At 42.1% G+C, this 23,751-nt stretch overlaps 1 protein-coding gene across 1 annotated transcript; it reads right to left on the reverse strand.

The window, feature by feature from the left end:
• On the reverse strand, positions 1 to 23,415 carry EIF2S3 (eukaryotic translation initiation factor 2 subunit gamma). The gene is made up of 12 exons (XM_084844010.1): positions 23,335 to 23,415; positions 21,401 to 21,464; positions 19,726 to 19,853; positions 19,505 to 19,626; positions 18,029 to 18,123; positions 15,731 to 15,889; positions 10,710 to 10,844; positions 8,811 to 8,905; positions 5,139 to 5,283; positions 3,802 to 3,971; positions 3,494 to 3,666; positions 1 to 2,438 (listed from the first exon to the last, which is right to left on the reverse strand). Exons 1-12 carry the CDS (start codon positions 23,401 to 23,403, stop codon positions 2,375 to 2,377), a joined length of 1,419 nt encoding a protein of 472 aa, XP_084700136.1. The 5' UTR covers positions 23,404 to 23,415; the 3' UTR covers positions 1 to 2,374.
• Between the last annotated feature and the right edge of the window lie 336 nt (positions 23,416 to 23,751).

The raw sequence follows: 23,751 nt of genomic DNA on the forward strand, positions 1-23,751 counted from the left end.
CAGCACCCCACAGAAAAGGCTCCCTTCTTGATACATAACATGCTTTCCTTAATGAGGGAACACTTGAGAAGAGTGCCCCAACTGAAGATCTTAGTACATAGGCAGGTTCATATGGGAAGAGGCACCCATTTGGTGTTTTGGTTCCAAGCTATTTAAGGACTTTAAAGGGTAAGCAGAAACAGCTTGAATTAGGGCCAGAAACAAATAGTCCATGCAGCTCCTTCAAAATCAATGCAATGATTCTACATGGCCACAGAAGTTAGCATTCTGCACTAATTGACAAGTAGTCTTCAGGAGCAACCCCACCAGTTAAGGGGTCCCCTGGAGACCAATACAAAAAATATAAGTGCTTCAGATCATTCTACTCACAAAAACACTGTGAAAGTCCTAGGCTATATCTGTACTACAAACTTGCCACATTTACACCAGGACCATGACAAATGGTACCAGTTTAAACAGGGGCCATGTTATATTTCAAAACTTCAATGAGAGGATTCATTAAGTGTGTGTATCTACAGCAATCTTAAACTGCTGACCAAGTAAGTCATTAGGAAAAGTGGCAATTATCACTCTCCTACCCCTTCCAAGCAAGTTCTTACAGAACTGCAATTTTAGGCATGTTTACTCAAAAGTAAGCTTCATTGAGTTCAGTGGGACTTACTCCCAGGTAAACCTTTGGAAGTAACCCGAGACCACTGCTGTCCCGAAACTATTGCACATGAACTACAAGCATCCCAGTTATTTCCTGTTTGGCAAGAACATTAAACTTCCATGTGTGACACAGCTAAATTTCAAATTATGTAGATGTTCCGCATCTAGTAAAGTTTTCTCAGAAATGAAAGATGCCTAGATTAAGTACTGCATCATAATTAAGGGAGCAATCGTATGACCACTAGACCCTGAGGGCCATAGGATATTTTGGTTTCTGGGAACCAAGGTTGGAGCCAGGGCGACCCGGCTACAAGGGGGAGGGGAGCAGAGTTTCCTGGCAATGAGGTTGGAGCCCTGTCTCCGGCCTCCTATCCAGAAAACCGAAGAATCCCTAGACACTTGTCTAGGGCACACAGGATTGCTTTCCCCATGAATTAAATTCTAGGTCTGTAAGTGATGGCGTGTTTATTCCTTGCTTCTCAAATTGTCATATCTTCCTTTATATGTTTTCTGATGCAGGGTGATCATAACATGTATTTTAGGGCCAGAACAGAGAAAGGCATCTAAAACTGCTATGTGCAGGACAGTTTGCTGTTCATTCCGCATGGTAAACATCCCAAATCCTGGAGGCATTTATGCCTCCAAACAGGGATAAGTTAGAATTATCTTTCCCTTGCCTTGTCAACTGCCCACTTATTTCTGTTGTCTGCACAAGTTTCCGATCAATAGACAACAGCATAGAAAACCAATTCTTCAAGGGTTATTTTGCCTGCTTAGCAGTGCTTTACAATGTAGGATCAGATTGTTGAGTTGTATGATTTTTCTACCAGTAGATATGTTTAAGTTCTATCTATACCAACATTTCCTAACTGAACTCCAATTTTTACAAGCTCTCTCAATTGGGATGAACCATGGAAGATATTTACATGACAATTGTAAACACCAATTTCAGTACATTTCCAAGTGCATAAGGATCACATTTACAGCTATTCATTGGGTCTAAAAAAACTGGTTGGATTAATTATTTGTTTCTGGTTTTTAAAGTATCTGCCATTTCCTTTCTTTGTATATTGATCATTACAGTAGCAAATGTTTTATAGTGGAATTTCATAATTTTCCCCCACAGCATTTTATGCCCCTTTCAGATTTTAGGAACATCTCTTGCAAAGCAAGTAAGATCAGTGACTGAGCAATTTAACTATAAATGTAAGCAAAATGCCATAATTTGCAGAAAGAAAAGGTTTGTTAGAAAGCTGAATGCCACACAAAACAAGGTATAGGGCAAGAATGGGAACTGATCTTCCAAGGAGTTTTATTTTCTTTTTTAAATTCTTTCACTGACAATATTTTCAGCTTTTTGCTACTCAAGTACTTGTAAGAATTAAATGAAAAAATAAGCAATATTTTTTATTTCAAAACAGATTATGGGGTACTGAGTTACAATGTTTAAAATTAGATAAGCCAGCCCCAAATAGTCTCAGACAAACTGACATAAATTAAACATGAGACAAGTTTAGTTTTGCTAAAACTGTGGATAATTAAATCCATCTTTTGCCAATTTGTTTATATGTTTATTGCAGATACTGACTAGAATTTTAGTAAGAGGTTTGATTTCCGGTATAACGTGGATATTGTCAGGAACCGCTTCCACGCCGAAAATGCACCCCCAAGTATATGAAAACACACTTCATCTTTTACGAAGTGAAGCTCTAGTTTCTGCTTTTCAGTCATCATCCACTGTAGGCTTGATTGTCACTCCTCTTCTAATCTGTCCCCAGCCAATTAAACTGCAAAACAGGAAAACAAGTTTAGAATCATTAAAGCTGCATTTAAAAAGCACTAGAATTTTAAAAAGTCACTATCGATTTAGTGCATAGTATAAAGTTACCTAAATGCTTGCTTTGCTTAGAAATAAAGCAATGAATGAATAGTACAACATAGATATCTGAAATCCCAATATTATCATAAATGGAATATGAATAGTACAATATTCGATGTTCGCTTATATCTTGGCATTTCTACCATTATTTATGCTAACAGCCATCTCCAAGTACTGGTTCTTAAGTAGCCAAAATGGCTCCATCTACACTCAAGAAGGGAAGTGTCAGCAACTTTGGGGAATACGAAGGTATGCAGAAGTATAAAAATTCAAAAAAACCCTCAAATCCCCCCTCCAAAAGACCCCAGTGAGAACCGAGTATGCTCAGTGATGACAGAATCTGACTGACAGTTGGGAGAACGTAAGTGGAAAACTAAAGGGAGAAATTGAACAGAGTATTCTGGAAGAGGGCATGGCTGAACAGGAGCACTCCATACTGCAATATTTTGTTACAGGTCCAGTTTGTGATGCCTAATACTGTTCTTGGAAACAGAACCTTGGAAACTGAACAGCAGTGAGAATGGAGAAAAGTATTTAGGGAAAAGTTACAAATAATAACTAGCTATTTGATTTTGCTTTAAGGTTTCTTTCACAGAGAATAGAGGACTAGGTATCTGATATTTTCCTTCCCTATTTATAGTATCTTTCTCTAAGAAATCCACTCACTTTCCATGTTTCATTCTTCAGAACCTGAAGAAGTAGTTGTCTTTGGTGTATACACCCAAGTAAGGCTGTTTTCACTGCTCAGTCTGTAGATAAATACCATGGACTGCTATCTAAGTACCTCCTCCCATCTTGTAGAACGGGCTCTACTCTAAACCCTTCATTTATTTTGTTTTCTGTCATGTGTGTTATATTAAGCCACCAAGACCTGTGTTTTACGCAAATCTGAAGTATATTAGAAAAACTGCAATAATCTATCATTTAGTGATCCCATTTTGACATTATTTCAAACCAACTTACCGCCAGTGTTTCTCAACTCTTCGGCTAAGGGCAATTTTTTCTCCTACTTCCGTGCACACAGGATTAGTTAGCACTATTTTGCCCAAATCAGCTTTCACTGCACTGACCCGTCCCCCAGTAGACAGTGATCCTATGTTTACCATTAGGACTTCATTTTTGGATAGTTTTTGCACCTGAAATAAGTGGTAAAGGATCTCAAAGTCAGATAACACTTTTATAATTTAAGGTATAAAAGCATCACTTTCAAATGCCAAAGATTAAAAAGAACTGCAATTTCCCCCACAAGTTGCACATGGAAAGTGCCTAACCTTTGCAGCTTTCTTGTCTCCTTCAGTACGGACACCTAGTAGTCGCCTCAACAAGAAGTAGGAAATTTCAAGTTCTGTGAATATTTCAGGTAGTGCCCCAACTGCACCAAGAACTTGCCCCACCATTCGATCAGCTCGGCACAAAGTTGGATCAATCTTGGTACCAACACCTAACAACAAAATGCTTCTGAGTATATTTGAAACATGCAACACATTTTCATGCATCATTAAGTTACTGCAATTAAGAATTGGCCCTATGTGCATGTAACAGTGGCAAATCATGGGTTAATTAACACATGATTTGCTGCAGTTTGTGCCACTTCCGCTCTGCATCGTCAACCCCTGATTGGGCTGATCAGAGGTTGTTACATGATGTCTCAATCCACACACTATAGGTTAATTGTGGATTAAAGAACCTACAGTTAACAATTAGTTGTTAGGTCAACTGTGGGTTATTCAACCCATGACTAACCTATAGCGTCCGGATTCAGACATCACGTAGCAACCCCTGGTCAGACCTATCGTAAAATGTATATGTAAAATGGCAGTGGAGTGTATCCAGTGTGAAGCAAACTGTGGGGTAATTAACCCATGATTTGCCATTATTACATATGAACTGGGTCACTGTGTCTGGGTTCCCATGGCATGAATCAACCTCTCTGATTGAGCCAGAGAGGTTGATTATGCAAAACGAAAGCAGCATGTACTGCAGCAAATTGTGGGTTACTTAATCTACAATTTGTTGCCATTACATGCAAACCAGGTCAACTGAGTTGAGTGCCTTAAGAACTGAGGTTATTCACTTATTCTTTTGGAGCTTGCAAGAGCTATGCAACTCTGATTCTCCCAGATTTTGCCATGCTGATTAAACTATTTATATAATTAATACCTCTTAATTTTAAGTTTCTTTGGTACCAGATTTATTCTTTTACACTATTTGCACTGTTCTGTAAGGAAGTGACAGTGTATGTATGCCATAAAATTTGCTGAATTCCAGATGATTTCAGGGATGACTACTGAAAAAAGCCTGCCACCTACAGGGCAAACAAAAGTGATAGTTTTCTCCCCCTTTAGCCAAGAAGCAGAACCATTAAGTGGATGGACAGAAACCAAAACAAACTAACTTTGGCTTTCCTCTCCCTCCCAATTCTTAACACTGCTGCTGCATAAGGTTTATTATATTCTATAGGAGTTCTTGAAGTAATCCTGAAAAGAAATCCCTCTTATTGAGGAAGTTATTGGAACTGTATGTTTGTTTAGAGATGTGCTCTTATTCCTGAAGCCTCCGAAATCTCTTAAATAGGTAGGAAGGGCATTAATGTGAAACAGAAACATACCAATAAGGCCTCCTGGTACAGCATACTGCAGATCATTGTGTTCTGCAAAGAGTGATACAATTTTGGAGAAAATGGGCTTGCACATAAGTTTTCCTTCACTGTCCTTTGAGACAATGCCAGGTCTCACCTCAAGCTCCTGGCCTACCTATCAACAGAGGATAAATGAAGTTATATAATATAACACAATATCCATTTCTAAACAGTGTGCTGCTAATTGGCAGTACAAAATACTAAGTTTGCGATATTAACTTATAACTTACAGTGTGGAACTAAAATGCATTTTATAAGAAAAACATTGACATCGATAAAATGCTAGACCGAAGCGTTGCTTCATATTTCGGAGGTATAGACTTTACTTGTAATGCCATGAAATTCATCTTATGTCTGCCTGACATTTTTATGTTTTAAGGCAAATACATTTTTTACATGGCTATTACTTTCACTGCTACCACAAATATTCAGTTGTGTGTGTGTGTGTGTGTGTGTGTGTGTGTGCGTGCTTGTATTGTATACCCATAGGTAACTGTTACTTTGCCTTTATTTGTATTTAGCCCTAGCAGCAGTCTTCTTTAAAAATAAAATTTGATCATACATTAGTAAAATTGGAGGGAATTTCCACTTAAACTCAAGATTACAGTTAGTAAGAAGTACTCTATTTTAATTAAAACTCCCCCTCTTGTTTTTTTAAAGCAGCATTAGGGATACTAAATTAGGAAACTGAAATCATAACCCTGGATCCAAAGAACCTCACAAGTAGTTTCAGTAGCCCAAAGGAGGTCTGAACTTGTTCATAACTTGTTCAAAAAGAACAGGAAGAACAGAAAGGGAGGTGGAGTTGCACTATATGTTACACATACGTATCTCTGCACAGAAATACAGGAGGATGAGCTTGGTAGCCCCATCGAGAGCATCGGGGTTAAAATAAATGGAGCAAAGAATAAAAGGAGCATGGTGGCCGGAGTCTACTACCGGCCACCTAATCAAGGAGAAGACGAGGATGAAACTTTTGAAAAGCAAATTGCCAATGTTTCAAGGAAGCATGATGTAGTAGTAATGGGGGACTTCAATTTCCCCGATATTTGTTGGGAGACAAATTCTGCAAAACATGGCCCCTCCAGGAAATTCCTGACTTGTGTGGCGGATAATTTCCTCCTACAGAAAGTGGAGGATCGGCTATCCTTGACTTGATCCTAACCAACAGAGATGACTTAGTGGATAAAGTGGTAGTTACAGGAACTCTGGGGGAAAATGACCATGTTATACTTGAGTTCTTGGTTCTAAACGAAGCAGAAGCCGAGTGTAGCCAAATGTGTACCCTGGATTTTAGGAAAGCCAATTTTAATAAACTCAGAACAATGATAAGGTCCCATCACAAGCGACTCTAATGAGAAAAGGAGTCTTAAGATGGGTGGGAGTTTTTAAAAAACAAAATTCTAAAGGCACAGTTACAAACAATTCCAACAAGAAGAAAAGGTGGAAGACAACAGAAGAAGCCAATGTGGCTTCACAAAAAGCTTAGAGATGACCTGAAAACAAAAAGGACACATATAGGAAGTGGAAGGATGGCCAAGCAACAAAGGAAAAGTACAGGCAGGTAGCACAGAATTGCAGGGATGGTGTCAGGAAGGCTAAAACTGAGAATGAGCTGAGGTTAATGAGGGATGCTAAAAGCAACAAAAAGTCTTCTTCAGCTACATGCATAGAAAAGGCAGAGGAAAGAAATGGTGGTTCAGCTATTAAATAAGGATGGCAAAACGATAACAGCTGACAAAGAAAAGGCGGAGGTGCTCAATTCCTACTTTGGCTCAGTCTTCTCCCAAAAGAGGGTCTATGAGCCCCCTGGCAAAGGCAAAGTACAGGCTGAAGGGGCAGGATTGCAGCTTGAGACAGGCATATGGTCCAGGAACACCTAATTACTTTGAAGGAGTTCAAATCTCCAGGACCAGATGAACTGCACCCTAGAGTAATAAAGGAACTGGCAGAAGAACTTTCAGAACCACTGTCTATTCTCTTTGAGAAATCATGGAGGACGGGGGAAGTGCCAGATAACTGGAGGAGGGCTAATGTTGTCCCTATCTTCAAAAAGGGCAAAAAGGAGGAACCTGGGAACTACAGACCAGTCAGTCTGACATCAATCCCTGGGAAAATTCTGGAGCAGATGATAAAGCAATCCATCTGTAAGCACCTTGAAAACAATGCAGTGATTACTCCAAGCCAACATGGATTTGTCAAGAACAATTCCTGCCAGACAAATCTGATCTTATTTTTTGATCAGGTAACCTCCCTTGTGGACTGTGGGAACGCTGTGGACATAATATACCTCGACTTCAGCAAAGCTTTCGACAATGTGCCCCATGATATCCTGATGAGCAAACTAGCTCAAAGTGGGCTAGAAGAAACAACTATAAGGTGGATCCACAGTTGGCTACAGAATTGGACTCAAAGAGTGCTTATCAGTGGATTCTTCTCAAACTGGGAAGAGGTAACGAGTGGAGTATCACAGGGCTCAGTCCTAGGCCTAGTGCTCTTCAACATTTTTATTAATGACTTGGAGGAGGAGATGCAGGGAATGCTGATCAGATTTGCAGATGACACAAAACTGGCCGGGACAGCTAATACCCTGGAAGACAGCAACAGAATTCAAAGTGATCTCGATAGGCTGGAGCGCTGGGCAGAAAACAACAGAATGAAATTTAATAGGGATAAATGCCAAGTTCTGCAGCTAGGAAAAAGAAACCAAATGCACAGTTACAAGATGGGCAATACTTGGCTCAACAATACTACAAGCAAGAAGGATCTTGGAATTGTGGTAGATCACAAGCTGAATGTGAGCCAACAATGTGATGTGGCTGCAAAAAAGGCCAATGCTATTTTGGGCTGCATTACTAGACGTACAGCTTCCAAATCATGTGAAGTATTAGTTCCCCTCTACTCAGCACTGGTTAGGCCTCATCTGGAGTACTGTGTCCAGTTCTGGGCGCTGCACTTTAAGAATGATGCAAACTGGAGAGGTTTCAGAGGAGGGCAACAAAGCTGATCAGGGGCCTGGAAACAAAGCCTATGTGGAGAGACTGAAAGAACTGGGCATGTTTAGCCTTGAGAAGAGAAGACTGAGGGGAGATATGAGAGCGCTCTTCAAGTACTTGAAAGGTTGTCACAGAGAGGAATGCCAGGATCTCTTCTCGATCATCCCAGAGTGCAGGACACAGAATAATGGGCTCAAGTGACAGGAAGCCAGATTCTGGCTGAACATCAGGAAAAGCTTCCTGTTAAGAGCAGTACGACAATGGAACCAATTACCTAGGGAGGTAGTAGGCTCTCCCACACTGGAGGCATTCAAGATGAAGCTGGACAGCCATCTTTCAGGGATGCTTTGACTTGGATTCCTGCATTGAGCAGGGGGTTCGACTAGATGGTCTTATAGGCCCCTTCCAACCTTACTAGTCTATGGTTCTATGAACATCTTTCTCAAACATGACAAATTCCATTTGAAACAAAGGGGAGTATTGTCATTTGTGATATGGTATGGGAGCCATTGTTCCGAGAAAAAAAGCCACAAATTTCACAGGTCACACCCAAGACACTATGGGCTGATGTCATAAATGCAGATGGTGTGCATTACTATAATCAGTAGTATCTTGGGAGGCAGAAATGGAAAGAAATAGACATTACCTTTAATACACCTTTTAGAATACTACCACCAGCTACACCTCCCTTCAGGTCATCAACTTCACATCCAGGCTTGTTGACATCAAATGATCTAATAACTGAGAAGGACACACTTGCTTAGGCACACATGCAATGCTCACTCATACGTAAAGTTCAATTTCGATGCAATAAACACCAAGTCTTTTTCTCCCAAAACATTTTCTTGTTGACCAAACTACATTCAGTGTTGTACCACTGTGATAAGCACACACGAAGTGCAAGCTATAGTTTTTACAAATCATCACCATTTAGATTGACATAAACTTAAGAAATTACGCCAAGGAGTCTTCAACATCAGCCTCAATATCAACACACACACACACACACACACACCCCTACCCCTGATACATGGAAATCTCATAGAGTACTTGAAGCAAAGCAAGAATTCTATTGCTGAATTAAATTTAGACATTTAAACACCTAAGCAGACTAGTTGACTTATTTTTTCCCCCCAAAGTCTAGACAACTTGGAGAAATTTGTTTGAACTGAGAAGTGAACTTTTACAGTCAAAAGCAGGATTAAACAATGGCTTTGGCTCAGAGCAGTCTTAACGCAAGCACTTCTGCTTGTGTAAGGCAGTCCTGCTGAATTCCTCCGATTTCCTCATCCTGCTGCAGCCCCTCCCATGCTGCTCCAGAGGGTCCATCAACCCTGAGCAATGGCTTTTACGGGGGAACAGTAGGCTGTAATGGGAGGCAGGAGCAGGAAGGCCCTGCTGCACAGAGTTCCATGTAATCTCTAGATTCAACCCATTGCTTATATATAGGGCTGGTTGGCTCCAAAGGTTCTTTTCCAAAGGAGGAAGGGAACCTATGGGTCCAACGCATAAAAGTTACAGTGCAGGTGGAAAATCTTTACTTGTTCTAACAAGTGTCTGTCTAGAATTTTATGACAGGAGTAACTGCTTCTCTACATCACTACTTATTGATAGACTCATACTGCATTATGCAAGTGTGACTCATCATAAGGGCTCAAAAGCAGACATTCCGGTGACAAAAGGAGAACCAGGAACACAGTTCCTCTCAGGCAGACCACCCACTTATGAACATATGCCTAATAAAAGAAACAGAGTGACTGAAGCAAGGATCCAAAGAACTACATAACTATTTCTGGGAGCCCCAAGGGGATTTCAGACTTTTCCCCTTTGAACAGCAACTCCCAAGCTACACAGCAACTTTTGTTAAGATGAGGAGAGTTGCAAAAGGAGTTTGTGATATGGTATGGGGGCCAACTGCTCAAGGGGAGAGGGAAGTAAAATTGTACTAGGTTAACACTCCCCTTGCATGAGCCAAACAGTGCTGTAGTTTGTGACTTGAGAATTTAATTTTATCTTTTACAGATAATGGAACTCCACTTGTAACCTACTGTAAGGCTGCAATGCTATACTCACTGAGGATTGTCCCACTGAAACTAGTGGGATTTACTTCCCAGTAGATATTCTTAGGGTTATCCTGTTAAGCATGATGTATGCAACTACAAAAGCAAAGTCATACCATTATGAAGTAATTAACTGGTAAGATCTGTTATATAAGCACACACTATTTTTAATGTGAAAGATGTAAATTATATAAATGTATCTCCTACTGAATTGTAATCCTGCAAGAAAATGTCAATTTCATTTTTTTTAAACTGAGTTTGGGGCAAGTTTCATAATCAACCAAATTGATTGAACTCATGCATTTCCCCCCCTATATTACAATATTTCCTATTAATGTGTCTATGGACTTGCATGAAAATGTTACCTTTACACCTGTATTCTAAATATGTATTTAATTCTAACTGCATCATTTTTCCATATACCAATATTGTAGGCCAGTAGATGTAGTTTAAACGTATGAACAAAGTCCGACAAAACGACATACCAATAAGCCTTGGTTCAGATGTGAAGTCTCTTAAGGGCACTGGAATTTTCTTTACTATATACTCGCAAACAACTTCAATGTTGTATTTCAGCTGTGCCGAGATTGGAATAATTGGAGCTCCTTCTGCAACTGTACCTATTTTGACAGATAATTATGTATTATAACAGCTTAAAAGCACTAGTTATGGCATCTGACATGTTATAAAGCTAGCTATATCACAAAGCAATTCCTACTTTTTTCTTTAGTGTACAGAACAATGCACAACTGTTAAGAGCATGCAACCCCACCCCAAAAAACAAAAACCTTGTTCTTCAATATTTATGCAATTTAGCTAGATCTACATTAACAGTCTACACCGTTTTGAGCTTGTAGAGGCAGAGAAGTCCTCTAGAAAGAAAAAGAACTGGCTCATAATAGAATAATCTGTAGTAAATTAGTTATTCTCCATAGAAACCGGATGTCTGGATGGCCAAGATCCAAAGAAACTAGTGTTCAAGGAAGCTTTGGATTTGTGTTTTTTGAACAGCCCCACATGCCTTGTGTTAAATTACTTTTTAATGCAGGAGAGTTTAAAAAGCAATTTGCACTATTGCATGGGGAGAGGGGCTGCTGCTCCAAAGAAAGATAAAACATTTTAAAAATCCCACTAGGACAGCTGAAAGACTTTTACTAGCTCAAGTATCTCTCTCAATCCCAGGGAACGTATTGGCTGGGTATCCAGAAAGTGGGACCATATAAGGGGAGGAGGGGAAAAATCATAATCCCATCCCATTTATGTGTTATATCATTCTCAAATGAAATTCACATAAAATTTATCATGTGGAGTCTGAATAGACCATTGTTATGGTAGAGAGAGTAAAGTCCTAGATAAATTAATGAGACTTACTTCCAAGTATGTATGGTAAGAGGGCAACTTTGCCATTAGGAAGTTTGAAATACAAACTCCCACAGTTCAAAAACCTCATCCCATTTTGAGTTGAGCTCAGACCTCTTCTAATTCCATTCAGCTTGAAATAGCATTCACGATTTGTCCGCCCTCTCTTTGAGAAAAGGGTAGAGGTAACCAACAATGGGGAGATTTTGCTAGAGATGAAAAAGGCTTTTTCTGAACATGCTCAGGAGTGTTATTTCCTGCCAGGAAGCATGGGATTTGTAAATTTCTCTTCCTCCCAAACTGAATCAAGCAAGCCCTCCCTTCTCAAAGGTTAAGATTTTTTTTTCCTTGGGAAGGTGTAGTTTCTCTCAACAATGCTTGAAAAGCCTAAGGTTTTTTTTTTGTTTTTTGTTTAGGTATTTGCAAACAAAGCTGATAAAACTTTGGGGTGGGGGGAGGCAGACTAGGGTTGCTCACCCATCACTAGTTAGGATTAAGCTGTAAAAGTGTTAGGGCCGACGTGGTGCAATGACTAGCATTAGAAAAGATGACTCAGGTTCAAAACTTTGCTTGAGAATAGATGAGTAAAGGACATTGGCAACAAGAAGCTTTTATCTGGGAGCCTTCTGCAGATTAGAATGATCTGAGGACTTTTAAAGAAAAATCCTTCAGTATTAATGACTTGTTTTCAATATTACTGAATTTTCTCTTTTGGGTGCAACACTTAGATGCATTTATTTCAGAGTCTGAGAAATGCTTCTAAGTGTTCCATCAAAACAGAAAATTCAGTAATTGGGTTGTAAGGAATTATGGGAATCTATGGGATTAAGCAGGTAAAAAAACAGGACACAAAAGCCTATAGTTATAAAATCCACTTTTCACAATGACATGGCAACAGGAAGCTAGCAGGAGTAATCTCTACAAACAGGAATGGCATGGCATAAAGTGCCTTGAACCAACACCAATTTCAGATGCTGCACAGACAGAAGTGCTATAAATTGGCCTGCCAGTCTGAATCCCTGGTGTGGTTGTACAACTGAGCCCTGTTGCAGCTCACATAAGAGGACTACATACTTGCACAAAGCCAATGGTCAATCAAGCCACCCAGAAATGCTACACAGACAGCTTAATGCACTAAACCTGGGGTGCTGAACCTCTTTCAGTTCCATTTCAATTCCATTTTGGAGAAGCTCTTGGAGGCCACATTCCAGTGGTGGATGGGGCTGAAGGCAAAAGGGGTGGTCCAAAAATACCAGCATATTTTAGTTTTAAGCTCTCACTAAGCCTTAGGGGAAGCATTTCAACCTTTCAGAATGGCGGAAAAATAAACAACCCAGGAAACCACCAAACCCTGACTGGTGGTTGGGGGAAAGGGGCATGGCCATCTGGGGAATCCTGGAGGGCCAGACTGAGACCCCAGATGGGTTGGATTTGACTGCCAGGCCTGAGGTTCTGCACCCCTGCACTATAAACCCTAAGCACTTTGGTGCCTAAGTCTCTGCTGTACTACACAAACATACTAAATGGACCCCTTGCTCCATTACTTAGCACTAGGAGAAGATTCCCCGCATCCCATCAGCTTAAGGCCTGAGCCAAAGATTTTTCAATGTTCATCCTCTAAAACAGGCAGACCATCTTTTCGAGCCCTTGGGCACATTTGTAATTTTGGCCTATGGGCATTTACTTTCGGGATTCCTGCTTTTCTTGTCCTCCACCACGCACCTTCCCCACCCCTGAACTGTGATTTCACCCCCACTACCTACCTCACCTAGTTACTGCCAAAGCCCTAAGGACGAAACAGGAAGTCGGCAGATCAGGACCTGATCTGCTGACTTGCTGTGTCCTCCTTAGGGCTTTGGCTCCGTAGAGCAGTGGTGTGGGTTTCCAAAAAATATTGAATTGGAAAATTTTCCTTGCAAATTAGCTTAATTTGCATAGGGTCACTTGCACTGAAAAAATTCAGTTTGCATTGGAAAATCACTAGAGAGAGATCTAATTTGGCATCCTTCCTAAATACAAGTAAAATAAATAAAGCTAAAGAAGCACCCAATGTTAATTTTTTGTCCCAAAGCACCAGAAGTATTTGACCTGAAATATTTGAGGGGAAAAATTAAAGCACACTCAATGTTATTTAAATGTTATATTATGTAGACATTTTTATTGGAATACTTGTAAAAATGTAAAGACAATTGCATTGTTTAAATTTAAGAAAGAAACAAAGGCACTGAAAACTTTTGACACATTAAGTCAGCCTTCCCCAATCTGGTTCTCTCCAGATATGTTGGACTACAACTACCAGTATCTGTCAGCAGGGATGCTAGGAGTAGGAACCCAGAAAACTGAGCATGATATGCTGACAACAGCTCATCTATTTCAACAGAGATCAAGTCTTCCAGTACAGTTGAGACACCTTCAATTTCGCTGTCACTATTTATTAGTTCCATTTCACACTGAGACATATATGTATTTCAATTACAGAAATGTATTCTCACATAAGAACCACACATGGAACAACCGATTGGTTCAAAATTGGGAAAGGAGTACGACAAGGCTGCATATTGTCGCCCTGCTTATTTAACTTATATGCACAGTACATCATGAGAAACGCCGGGTTGGATGAATCACAGGTTGGAATTAAGATTGCTGGGAGAATTATCAACAACCTCCGATATGCAGACGATACCACCCTAGTGGCAGAAAGTGAAGAGGATCTAAAGAGCCTCTTGCTGAGGGTGAAAGAGGAGAGTGCAAAAGCTGGTTTGAAACTCAACATTAAAAAAACCAAGATCATGGCATCTGGCCCCATCACTTCCTGGCATATAGAAGGGGAAGAAATGGAAGCTGTGACAGATTTTACTTTCTTGGGCTCCAGGATCACCGCAGACGGTGAATGTAGCCATGAAATTAAAAGACGCTTGCTCCTTGGGAGGAAAGCTATGGCAAACCTAGACAGCATACTAAGAAGCAGAGACATCACCTTGCTGACAAAGGTCCATCTAATCAAAGCTATGGTTTTCCCAGTAGTAATGTATGGCTGTGAGAGCTGGACTATAAGGAAGGCTGAGCGCCAAAGAATCGATGCTTTCGAACTGTGGTGCTGGAGAAGACTCTTACGAGTCCCCTGGATTGCAAGGAGGTCAAATCAGTCCATCCGAAAGGAAATCAACACTGACTGCTCATTGGAAGGACAGATACTGAAGCTGAAGCTCAAATATTTTGGCCACCTAATGCGAAGAGAAAACTCCCTGGAAAAGACCCTGATGCTGGGAAAGACTGAAGGCAAAAGGAGAAGGGGACGGCAGAGGATGAGATGGCTAGATAGCATCACCGATGCAATGAATATGAACTTGAGCACATAGTTCATATTCAGGAGAGAGGAGAGAGTGCAGGAGAGAGCGCAGTCCAGGAGAGAGCGCAGGACAGGAAGGCCTGGCGTGCTATGGTCCATGGGGTCACGAAGAGTCGGACACGACTGAACAACAACAACAACAACAACCACCTCACATTATTTGCTACAGATAATCACCTGAAAAACATTAATTATAACTCTGAAACCGCCATGGTTGCCTAATATAGTACTTGCAATCAGCATCCATTCATTGTTACTAATGTAGTTATGAAATGGATATTTTTTTGTGGAAAAATAAAGCACTGGAAAAGTTTTTGTTTTGGAAAAAATTCTACCCAACATCACTGCCGCAGAGGTGAGGTAGGCAGTGTGTATGGGGGGGGGGGGAGATAATCACTGTTTGGGACTGAGGAAGGTGCATGGGGGAGTCAAGGGGGTCTTGGGAGGTGCCATGTTGCCAACCTGTTCTAAAACCTATTACAATAATCTTTAGAAAATAGAAATGAGTTATAGCTTTCACTAATATACATTCTAAAGAAGGGATAGGTAACCTGGTGCCTTCCAGATGTTTTGGACTATAACTCCTGTAAGCCCCAGCCAGCATGGTCAGGGATTCTGGGAGTTGTAGCCCAAAACATCATGCCTACTCCTGTATCTAAAAATAAAAAGGTGTAATACACAAAGCCATGTTTTAAAATACAATTAACTGCTTAACAAAGGATTTCTAATAGGGAAAGAGTTTGCTTGAAATACAAGGATAGACCTGGCATTGACTGTTTTTCCCCCCTCGAAACTCACCTTGCACAAATGCTAGAATTTGCTCATACTGCTCCTTGGCTTGGCTCTCTTTTACCAAATCAATCTTATTCTGTAGAATTAGAATGTGTTTCAGTTTCATAATTTCTATAGCAGCTAAGTGTTCTGAGGTCTGTGGCTGAGGACATGACTCATTGCCAGCTGGAAAGAAAAAGCAACAGGTGATTAGGTTCAGAAGGTTATAGGAGCCTGGCCAGATTCCTTAATGACAGGCCAAGAAGCAGAACACTAACCCCTTCTAATCTTCCTCTGGGTTATTAGTTTCTTAATAAGAATAATCTGAACATCTGATACTGAAATCCTACCAGTGAGATTCACTTAACTAGACTGTAACCCCTGCTTAATATCAGATGTAATTCAATTCACCAAACTTTGTTTACAAGCATGTTTGAGTACCAGAAAGCAAAGTTATTCAGAAGCTTGAAGCTCAGATTTGAGCTGCATCTTATTACAAATTGGGTAGGGATGTCAGAGAATTCTGCCACGGATCTTGGTGAAGCCGAATGCCAGTGCATTCGGCCCCCCGAAATCTGTGGCGGAACGAAGCCCCCACCCCACCCCACGAAAGGTGCGCGAAACGGAGTACCTACCTGCTGCTGTCCGCGCTGACTTGTGAATGGCGTCTGCGGCCGCCATTCGCTTCCCCATCATAGCCGTGACAGGCTATGTAAATAATTACATAGCCTATCACAGCTAATGCAGGGACACCATTTGCGTCCCTGCGGAGGCTGTGATAGGCTATGTAAATACGTAGCCTATCACAGCAAGCAAAAAAACATACAAACAGCGGCCGCAAATGGCGGCGGCTACGGCGGCCGCCATTTGCGTTCCCTTTTTTCCCCTGCCTTTTTAGCCTACATAAATATTTACATAGGCTAAAACGGCAAAAAAAAGGAACGCAAATGGCAGCCGCCACAGCCGCCGCCATTTGTGTCTGCTGTTTGTTTTTTGCTTGCCGTGATAGGCTACGTAAATATTTACGATGCCTATCACGGCAAAATACAGGGACGCAAACGGCGACGGCTACGGATGTCCGGCTGTGGGCGGCCCTGGCCAGCGGCTCCGCAGAATCTCCGCAGAGCAGAGCCAGCCAGCCAGGATTTCGGGGGGAGGGATGGAGCGCCTCCCACCCCACTGCAAATCTCACCCTTCGAAAAGGTAAGTGACTTTCGTACATCCCTAAAATTGGGCTGGTGTGTTTCCTTATCTAGGCAATTATATTGCCAGTAAATATTATTGATGTTCTGTCAAATTGTCTAGTATTACATCATGCATGAAATGCATCTTTACAGCAATTCGGAATAAGTCACACTCCTGGATTTCTGCACTTTTTAAACCTGGGTTTATTAATACGGAGTCACCTTTGCTTTCACTCTTTGACATGGCCACGAGTGTATATACATAGGAAACGTGCGGAATTCAGTGCATGAACCTGAAAATCTTTTGAACGTACTATTCCAGGAGAAATGCAAAACTGAAATTCTGAAGTTCTCCACCAACACAAGTGCTGGCCATTACTACTTTAGACACTGAGGAACAAGCTAGACATGATACTATTCATGCAATTAGCATTGGGCAAATCATTTCTTTTTAAAGATGTAGCGGGCACAGGCAGGCATATTTGGATTGGGACTACGGCAGGACAGTAGTGAGGGATTGTAGCTTTTGTGCCCTTCAGTGTCCCATTCTGGATTCCCCTACACATATGCTCTTTCCATTGGATGGAAAGCTCCCATTGGTGCCAACTGGGAACATTCCTTCCAATGTAATCAACAGGTATGGGGGGAGGTGGCAATTATCCAGAGCAAGACCGTAGGGGAGCAAAGGGTAAAAGCCCCCCAACCTAGGTCCTGATCAGGATCTGACCCCTGCACTTGCTATTTACGTAAAAAGAAACTATCACACAATTGCTAAGTGTAAGAATAGCATCATATCTAATCTAGTCCTAAATTAGGGCAGATTCACACATTTCATGGCACAAAATTCAGGTTTGCCACCACTTGGCTGCAGCTCCCAGGCAAAAGCATTATCCTGGCTTCCTGTTGAGTGAATATGCATGCAAACATTCACTTTTTAGGAATGTGTGTTGTGTGCATATAATTACACCCACCCACAAACTACTATCTTCTAGAATGATAGCTATTCCAATGGAACTCAGTATCATGCATCTTATATTTTCAATCAGAACTGGATTCATGAACAGTGAAAATGCTAGCCAGCTATTAAGACGTCACAGTGCTATACCAACACAAAGTGTCAATTTCCCACAATAATAATTACCTATTAACAGCAGAGCTGCATCCATGACAGCTGCTCCGTTCAACATAGTAGCCATCAAGATATCATGGCCAGGACAATCCACAAAGGAGACATGCCTATCACACAAGGAAGGAAAAGCAAAGTAAGAAGCACTATTCACAAACAAGATGAGCAGTTTAGTTAAATTGATTAGAAGGTATGAAGTTTTAGGAGCATGCAATAACTACACATTAAAGCAAATGTGCAAATCAAGGGAGGGACCTTGAACATCTCATTAACATTAGCTTCTTATTCATGAAGAAACTGCAGAATTCAGATAGGTAGCTCCTGCACTGTATAGGTTTAAAAGCTGAACCAAATTAATTCCTCTTTTGAGTTAACACAAGACTGCAGAGTTAAAGAAGTCCTACCGCATTCAGCGGAGCTCACTCCTTACTGACAGTAATTTTAATCAGCTGAGAAATGCAATATGCTCCCAAACAAACCAAGCTCAGGAGTATTTACAAACATGCTTGACTGAGAATATTAGCAACAAATCCAGTGTCTCAGTCTTTTCATCCACAGAAAATGACTAGTACCAGATGATTCATGCAAAATATAGTATGCAAAATATAGCATGCAAAATATAGTAGAGCTGTGAAGTCCCTTCCCAATTTCACTCATTTATTCAATTCCAGTTCCCATCACTTAGTCTTCGAGCCAAGCAGTTCAGCTCTGCAGAAGCTATCCTTTTAAGTAAGGAAGGCTGGAGAGGCACGAAGCATGTGCTTGCCCCCTCTCCATCTCTGTGCTCTGGGAAAGGAAGACACTGTTATCAGACTCACTCCTGGCAGATCAGCTCTTTGCCAAGGAAAGAATGGACTAAAACAATAGTTACACAAGCTGCTTTCCGCTTGCGCAGCAGGAGCTTCCCTTCTCCCAAAGCACATTGGGTGGGATGTGGACAACCTCGTGAATTTGACTATTCAATCCACTAGCGGTGTCTGTTCCATTGGCAGAACACTATTGGATACAACCCAATCAGTCCTACTCACCTCCTCCAAAACTGCTATGGCAGAGTATCACACAGCCATAACAAGAGAAAGCCTAAACAGCCAACAGTGTCTTCCCTCTAGCAAAGCTCTGTCTTATCCCAGGCCAATCAGATAACAGCTCTGTCCTTCCTGAGAGCACAGAGATGAGGAGGAGCGAGCAATTGTGTTAGGCCTCTCCAGCATTCCCTGCCTGTTGGGACAGCTGCTAGAAGGAGTCTTCAAGGTTTCACATTAGCAGAGCCAAATTCCTTGCCATGTGAGCAGTTCAACACATAGCTCTGCTGTTAAGGGTGGATGGAAATCATTGGCATCAAGGCCAATACTGGCTGTAGACACAGTCAAGACAGCTATATATCAAACTCAGGCATTTAAACTATGAACGATATTTAAGTATACTTGCACAGCAAAAAAACCCCAACTATGGACAAACACTAAAGCATTTAGGTGGAACAAGTCATGTCACCTGACTAGTTTAAAATTCCCTTTGGTCCCAGAAATATCTGTAGGGAATTCGTCAGGTGTACTGCTCCCACAGGATCGGTAACACTCTGGTCGAGAACAACTTGGATCATCAAGTTTGTATATCTGCAATGAAAAGTCAAAATGAAGGTTTGTACTAAACATTTGCAAAAGGATGACTCAAATAAAAAGAGGCTGCTTCTTAGATGCATGGTAGTGACAAACCTTAGCATTGGCATAGCCCAGCTTGATAGTGATATTTCGTTCCAGTTCATTTTTGAATCTGACAGTATGAACTCCAGAAATAGCTTTTACTACTGTTGACTTTCCATGAGCTACATGGCCAATTGTACCTGGATTTTGAAAACAAAGACTTGTCAATTTCACAGAAATCCTCTACAGAGTAAAATGACATGGATTTGATCAGACCTTCAGAATCTATCTTAAAAGCCCTCGTAGTTCATCAGGCTATACCCATGCCTCTGAACCAAGAGACTGGACTATTTGTACAAAGCTCTGCTAATTTGTTTGTAATAGATGACAGGACACTCGTGTCGTACTTGTGGGCTTTCCACAGGCAGTTGGTTGGCCACTGTGTGAACAGAATCCTGGACTACATAGGTCACTGGTCTGATTCAGCATGGCTCTTATGTTACATTTAACCCCTAAAACAATTATTCCAACTTCAGGCTATATCCTCTGTGTACCAACCCTTGCCTCTTCACATTAACCAATTAGAGGAAAAACACAGAATTTGAAGCTGGGAGCACGAAGCTACAGAATACTGTAGGTCAGCTCTTGTATATCTCATTATGGAGGGGCTTGACCACCTTGAAAGGGTTTATAATGCTTGGGGGTACCTCACAGTTATGAACATCAGAACTTAAGCTGGAATAAAAAACAACAACACACAGCTGATCCAAAGAGGGTTTGAGTGTGCATTTCTCAAAACAGCAGAATCATAGGCTACATAGCAAACTACTTGTGAAACTACTAGCAGAGCTGACAAAACTCTCAAAAGCAATTTGACACGGCATGAGTCTGCTGTTTGGAGACAAAAATAAAAGCCCCCACTAGGCATACTTGAACCCTTGGGTATTCCTAGAGTAAAGTGACTACCTAGGCATCCCTCAGTGTATACTCTTATCTCCTTCGTGCTACTCATCACAGCCTCATACCGAATAACTGTCACTGGCACAGTGTACCAAACCCAGCTGGAACAGAGCATGGGAATGGGCACGCAGGTGAAATACAACCTAGGAAACAAACATTGGGCATAACACACATTACCCAGAACCAAGGCATAATTAAGGAGAGAGGTCTAAGCAAGAACCAGGGTGGTGCAGATAGGGTGGGAACCAAATGAAGGACACCTACTGGGAATGCAACATAACTCAGGAAGGGAATTCTCTGTTTGTGCAATATTTGAACCCGAAGAGAAGAAACACTATTTGAGATTCCCAAACAAAAATGAAGTCAGACTAGTTAACTGGCAATTAAAACAAATGGAACAAGAGAAGCCATAGAGCATGTACATCCTTAGGAGGAGGAAGTTCAGAGAAGCTTAACAGTAAAGCCTCTATCAACCAATGTAGACAAGATAGATGTATCTCTATTGTACTAATTAAGATGGGACAAAGAAAGATTAGTATTCTGATTTGTGACCCCAATTAATGAACAGTAATTAGACTACATGCAGAGTTACATGCATGTCCTATTAAAACCAATGGGATATAAGTACACCTAATTTTGTGTTGGATTTAGACTTTGAATCTGGGAAGAGACCAGAACTCTTATAGCACTTTCTAAGGGCACCTCAGTTCACAGTAAGGACCATGGCCTCAAGTAGCATGCAATTAATACACTTTAACCTTCTCTAGTTAAATTTGTTATAACTTACCTATATTAATTGTAGCTTGTCTACTGATGACTTCTGGAGACAGAGGGGTCAACTTAGTAACATCCTGTAGGGAACAGATCCTCAGTGACTTCCAAAGACTTACAAAGCACCATATTACACATATTTTCTAAAAGAGCTGCAGTTGTTTATATTAGTTGCTTTCTTCCAAAATACGGAAATGAAAAATTAAAACTGAAAGAACAGTGAATGTAGAAGCATTCAGAAGTAAGGATGACAAGTTTTCAGTTCACTAATACTAAGTAACACGCTTGGTTAAGTCTATATTTAAACCTCCTTCTATAACTATAGCCTTCCCCAGTCTGGTGCCCCCAGGATGTGTTGGACTACAACTCTCATCATCCTCAGACAGCATGAACATTCTGCCCCCTGGAAGAATCCCAGGGACTCGGCTGGTGCTGGGAAGAGAAGGTGCTCCACCCACTTCCATCTCTTTCACCATGCTGGGAGAGACACAGAGAAAGGCTAAAATGGTGAGTGGTGGGGCAATATCAGTGGCTGTGGCCATGCCCACTAGCATCATACAGCTGGTAGAGGGCCTTGTGGCCCACCACCCAAATAATGTTCTGCACCCCTGCCATATAGTTTCCCATTGTACAAAGTGCTTTACAGGCTTTCTTATTATTGCCCTGACATAACAGCACTCATTCCTATTTCACAGGTGAGAAACTCAAGACAGAAAAAGCCCAAGGCTACTTGATTAGTTTAGGGCACAATCCCATGGGGATAGACAGCCACCTCCAAACTTGGAGGCGACTGCCTATCCAATGCAAGGCAGGAGAAGCACGGAGGGGATCATTTGCGCCGTGCTTCTCCTGCCCTGCATTTGCGGCTAGACAGCCGATTTCAGTTGCCTAGCTGCAGGAAGGCGGAGTGGGGGAGGAGGCTGCTGGACAACACATGCTAGATGTGTCTTCCAAATGCGGAGCATGGGGCCATTCCACACTGCCTGTGAGGCAGCGCAGAAGGGGGGGGGGAGGTCGGTTCCCAGAAAACTACATATCCTACGGCCATCTAACTGCTGACTAGCGGCCATAGGATTGCTCCCTCCAGCAGTCTTGTTATTTAAGTATCTCTAGCTCATGACCACATTTGCAACGTAAACTCACAGTGTGGTCAAGCAGCACAATCCTTCATCAAGGATTTTGTGATCAAACATCCAACAAATCAAAGTACAGAAATATAAATATATCAAAACTGCACTGTCAAATGAAAGATACATCCTGTACTTGTTAACCAAGACTACTGCCATCTTGCTTCTCTCAACAGAAGCAACTACTAGACTCTGAATATTAGGCACGTGGCTTCATGTCCAGTGGCAACACATCTCCCCATATAGTTAAACACCAAGTCTCTCTCTCCCACCCCACCGACTTCTGTTACACCTTCTTGTAGTTATGCTATTGCAAGGGAGGGAGAAAGAGAAAGAAACATCCCCTGTAATGGCAATCATGTGACACCAAAATCTGGATGTAGATGTATCAGGGAGACTCCTCTCATTTGGCTGCAACAGACTCGTGAACACAGAATTCCCATTCGCTTGGCGTCATGCCTAAAACCCGCGTTCGCGTACAAAGTGAAGTCAAGCTGTTTGGGGGGCGGCCGGAGAGAATGAAGCGTGCACCAGGTTTCCTAGAACCGATATCATCGGACTCCCAGTCCAGCACCTCCCGGGAGAAGCGCTTGGCCTCCATCCTATCAAAAAGGCCCCCGCTCCCCTCCTAACTACGCTTGGAGAGGGAAGGCGAGGCGGATAACAGCAGCTAGGTCGAGGCTCGGCAGATTCCACCATCCCCGTCCACCGCTTTGCCTGCCTGGGAAAGGATAGGCCACCCCATCCTCCTGGACGCTGCACCCTCAGCCTACGCGCACCCCCCAACTTTCCACGGGACCCCTCCCCAGGACCGCATTCTCACCAAGGTGCTCAGGTCCTGCCGGGAGAGGTGCGGCTGCCCCAGTGTCACTCCCGCTTCATCCCCCGCCATCTTGCCCGAAAGGAAGTTAGGAGCCCGCCGAGCCTGCCTGACCCCTCGCTACAGGACACAGCGCTTTCTCCGGCAACACCCCAAAAGCCAGGCGACGTTAGGAAACGCCGAGGAGCAGAATTTCACCCCGCCGCCTCTTTTCAGTCCGGAGGGCGGCTTCAGGGGAGTTCGGAATCGCCTCAGGCAAGAAGAAAGGCACCCCTGGAAGGACCCCGGGCCTGGCTGATGCAACCGGCACTTGTGAGGAAAGGCGTGGCTGTGTTAGACCCAAGCAGGGGGGGAGGGGGGGCGGTGCCCGTTGTGACTGAATCGGAAGCGTTGTGGTGCAAGGGGGGCGCTGATTGGACG

Source organism: Heloderma suspectum, chromosome 3 (genome assembly GCF_057233095.1).
Source record: "Heloderma suspectum isolate Gila_16-S chromosome 3, 16-S_ref, whole genome shotgun sequence".
Classification (NCBI taxonomy): Eukaryota; Metazoa; Chordata; class Lepidosauria; order Squamata; family Helodermatidae; genus Heloderma; species Heloderma suspectum.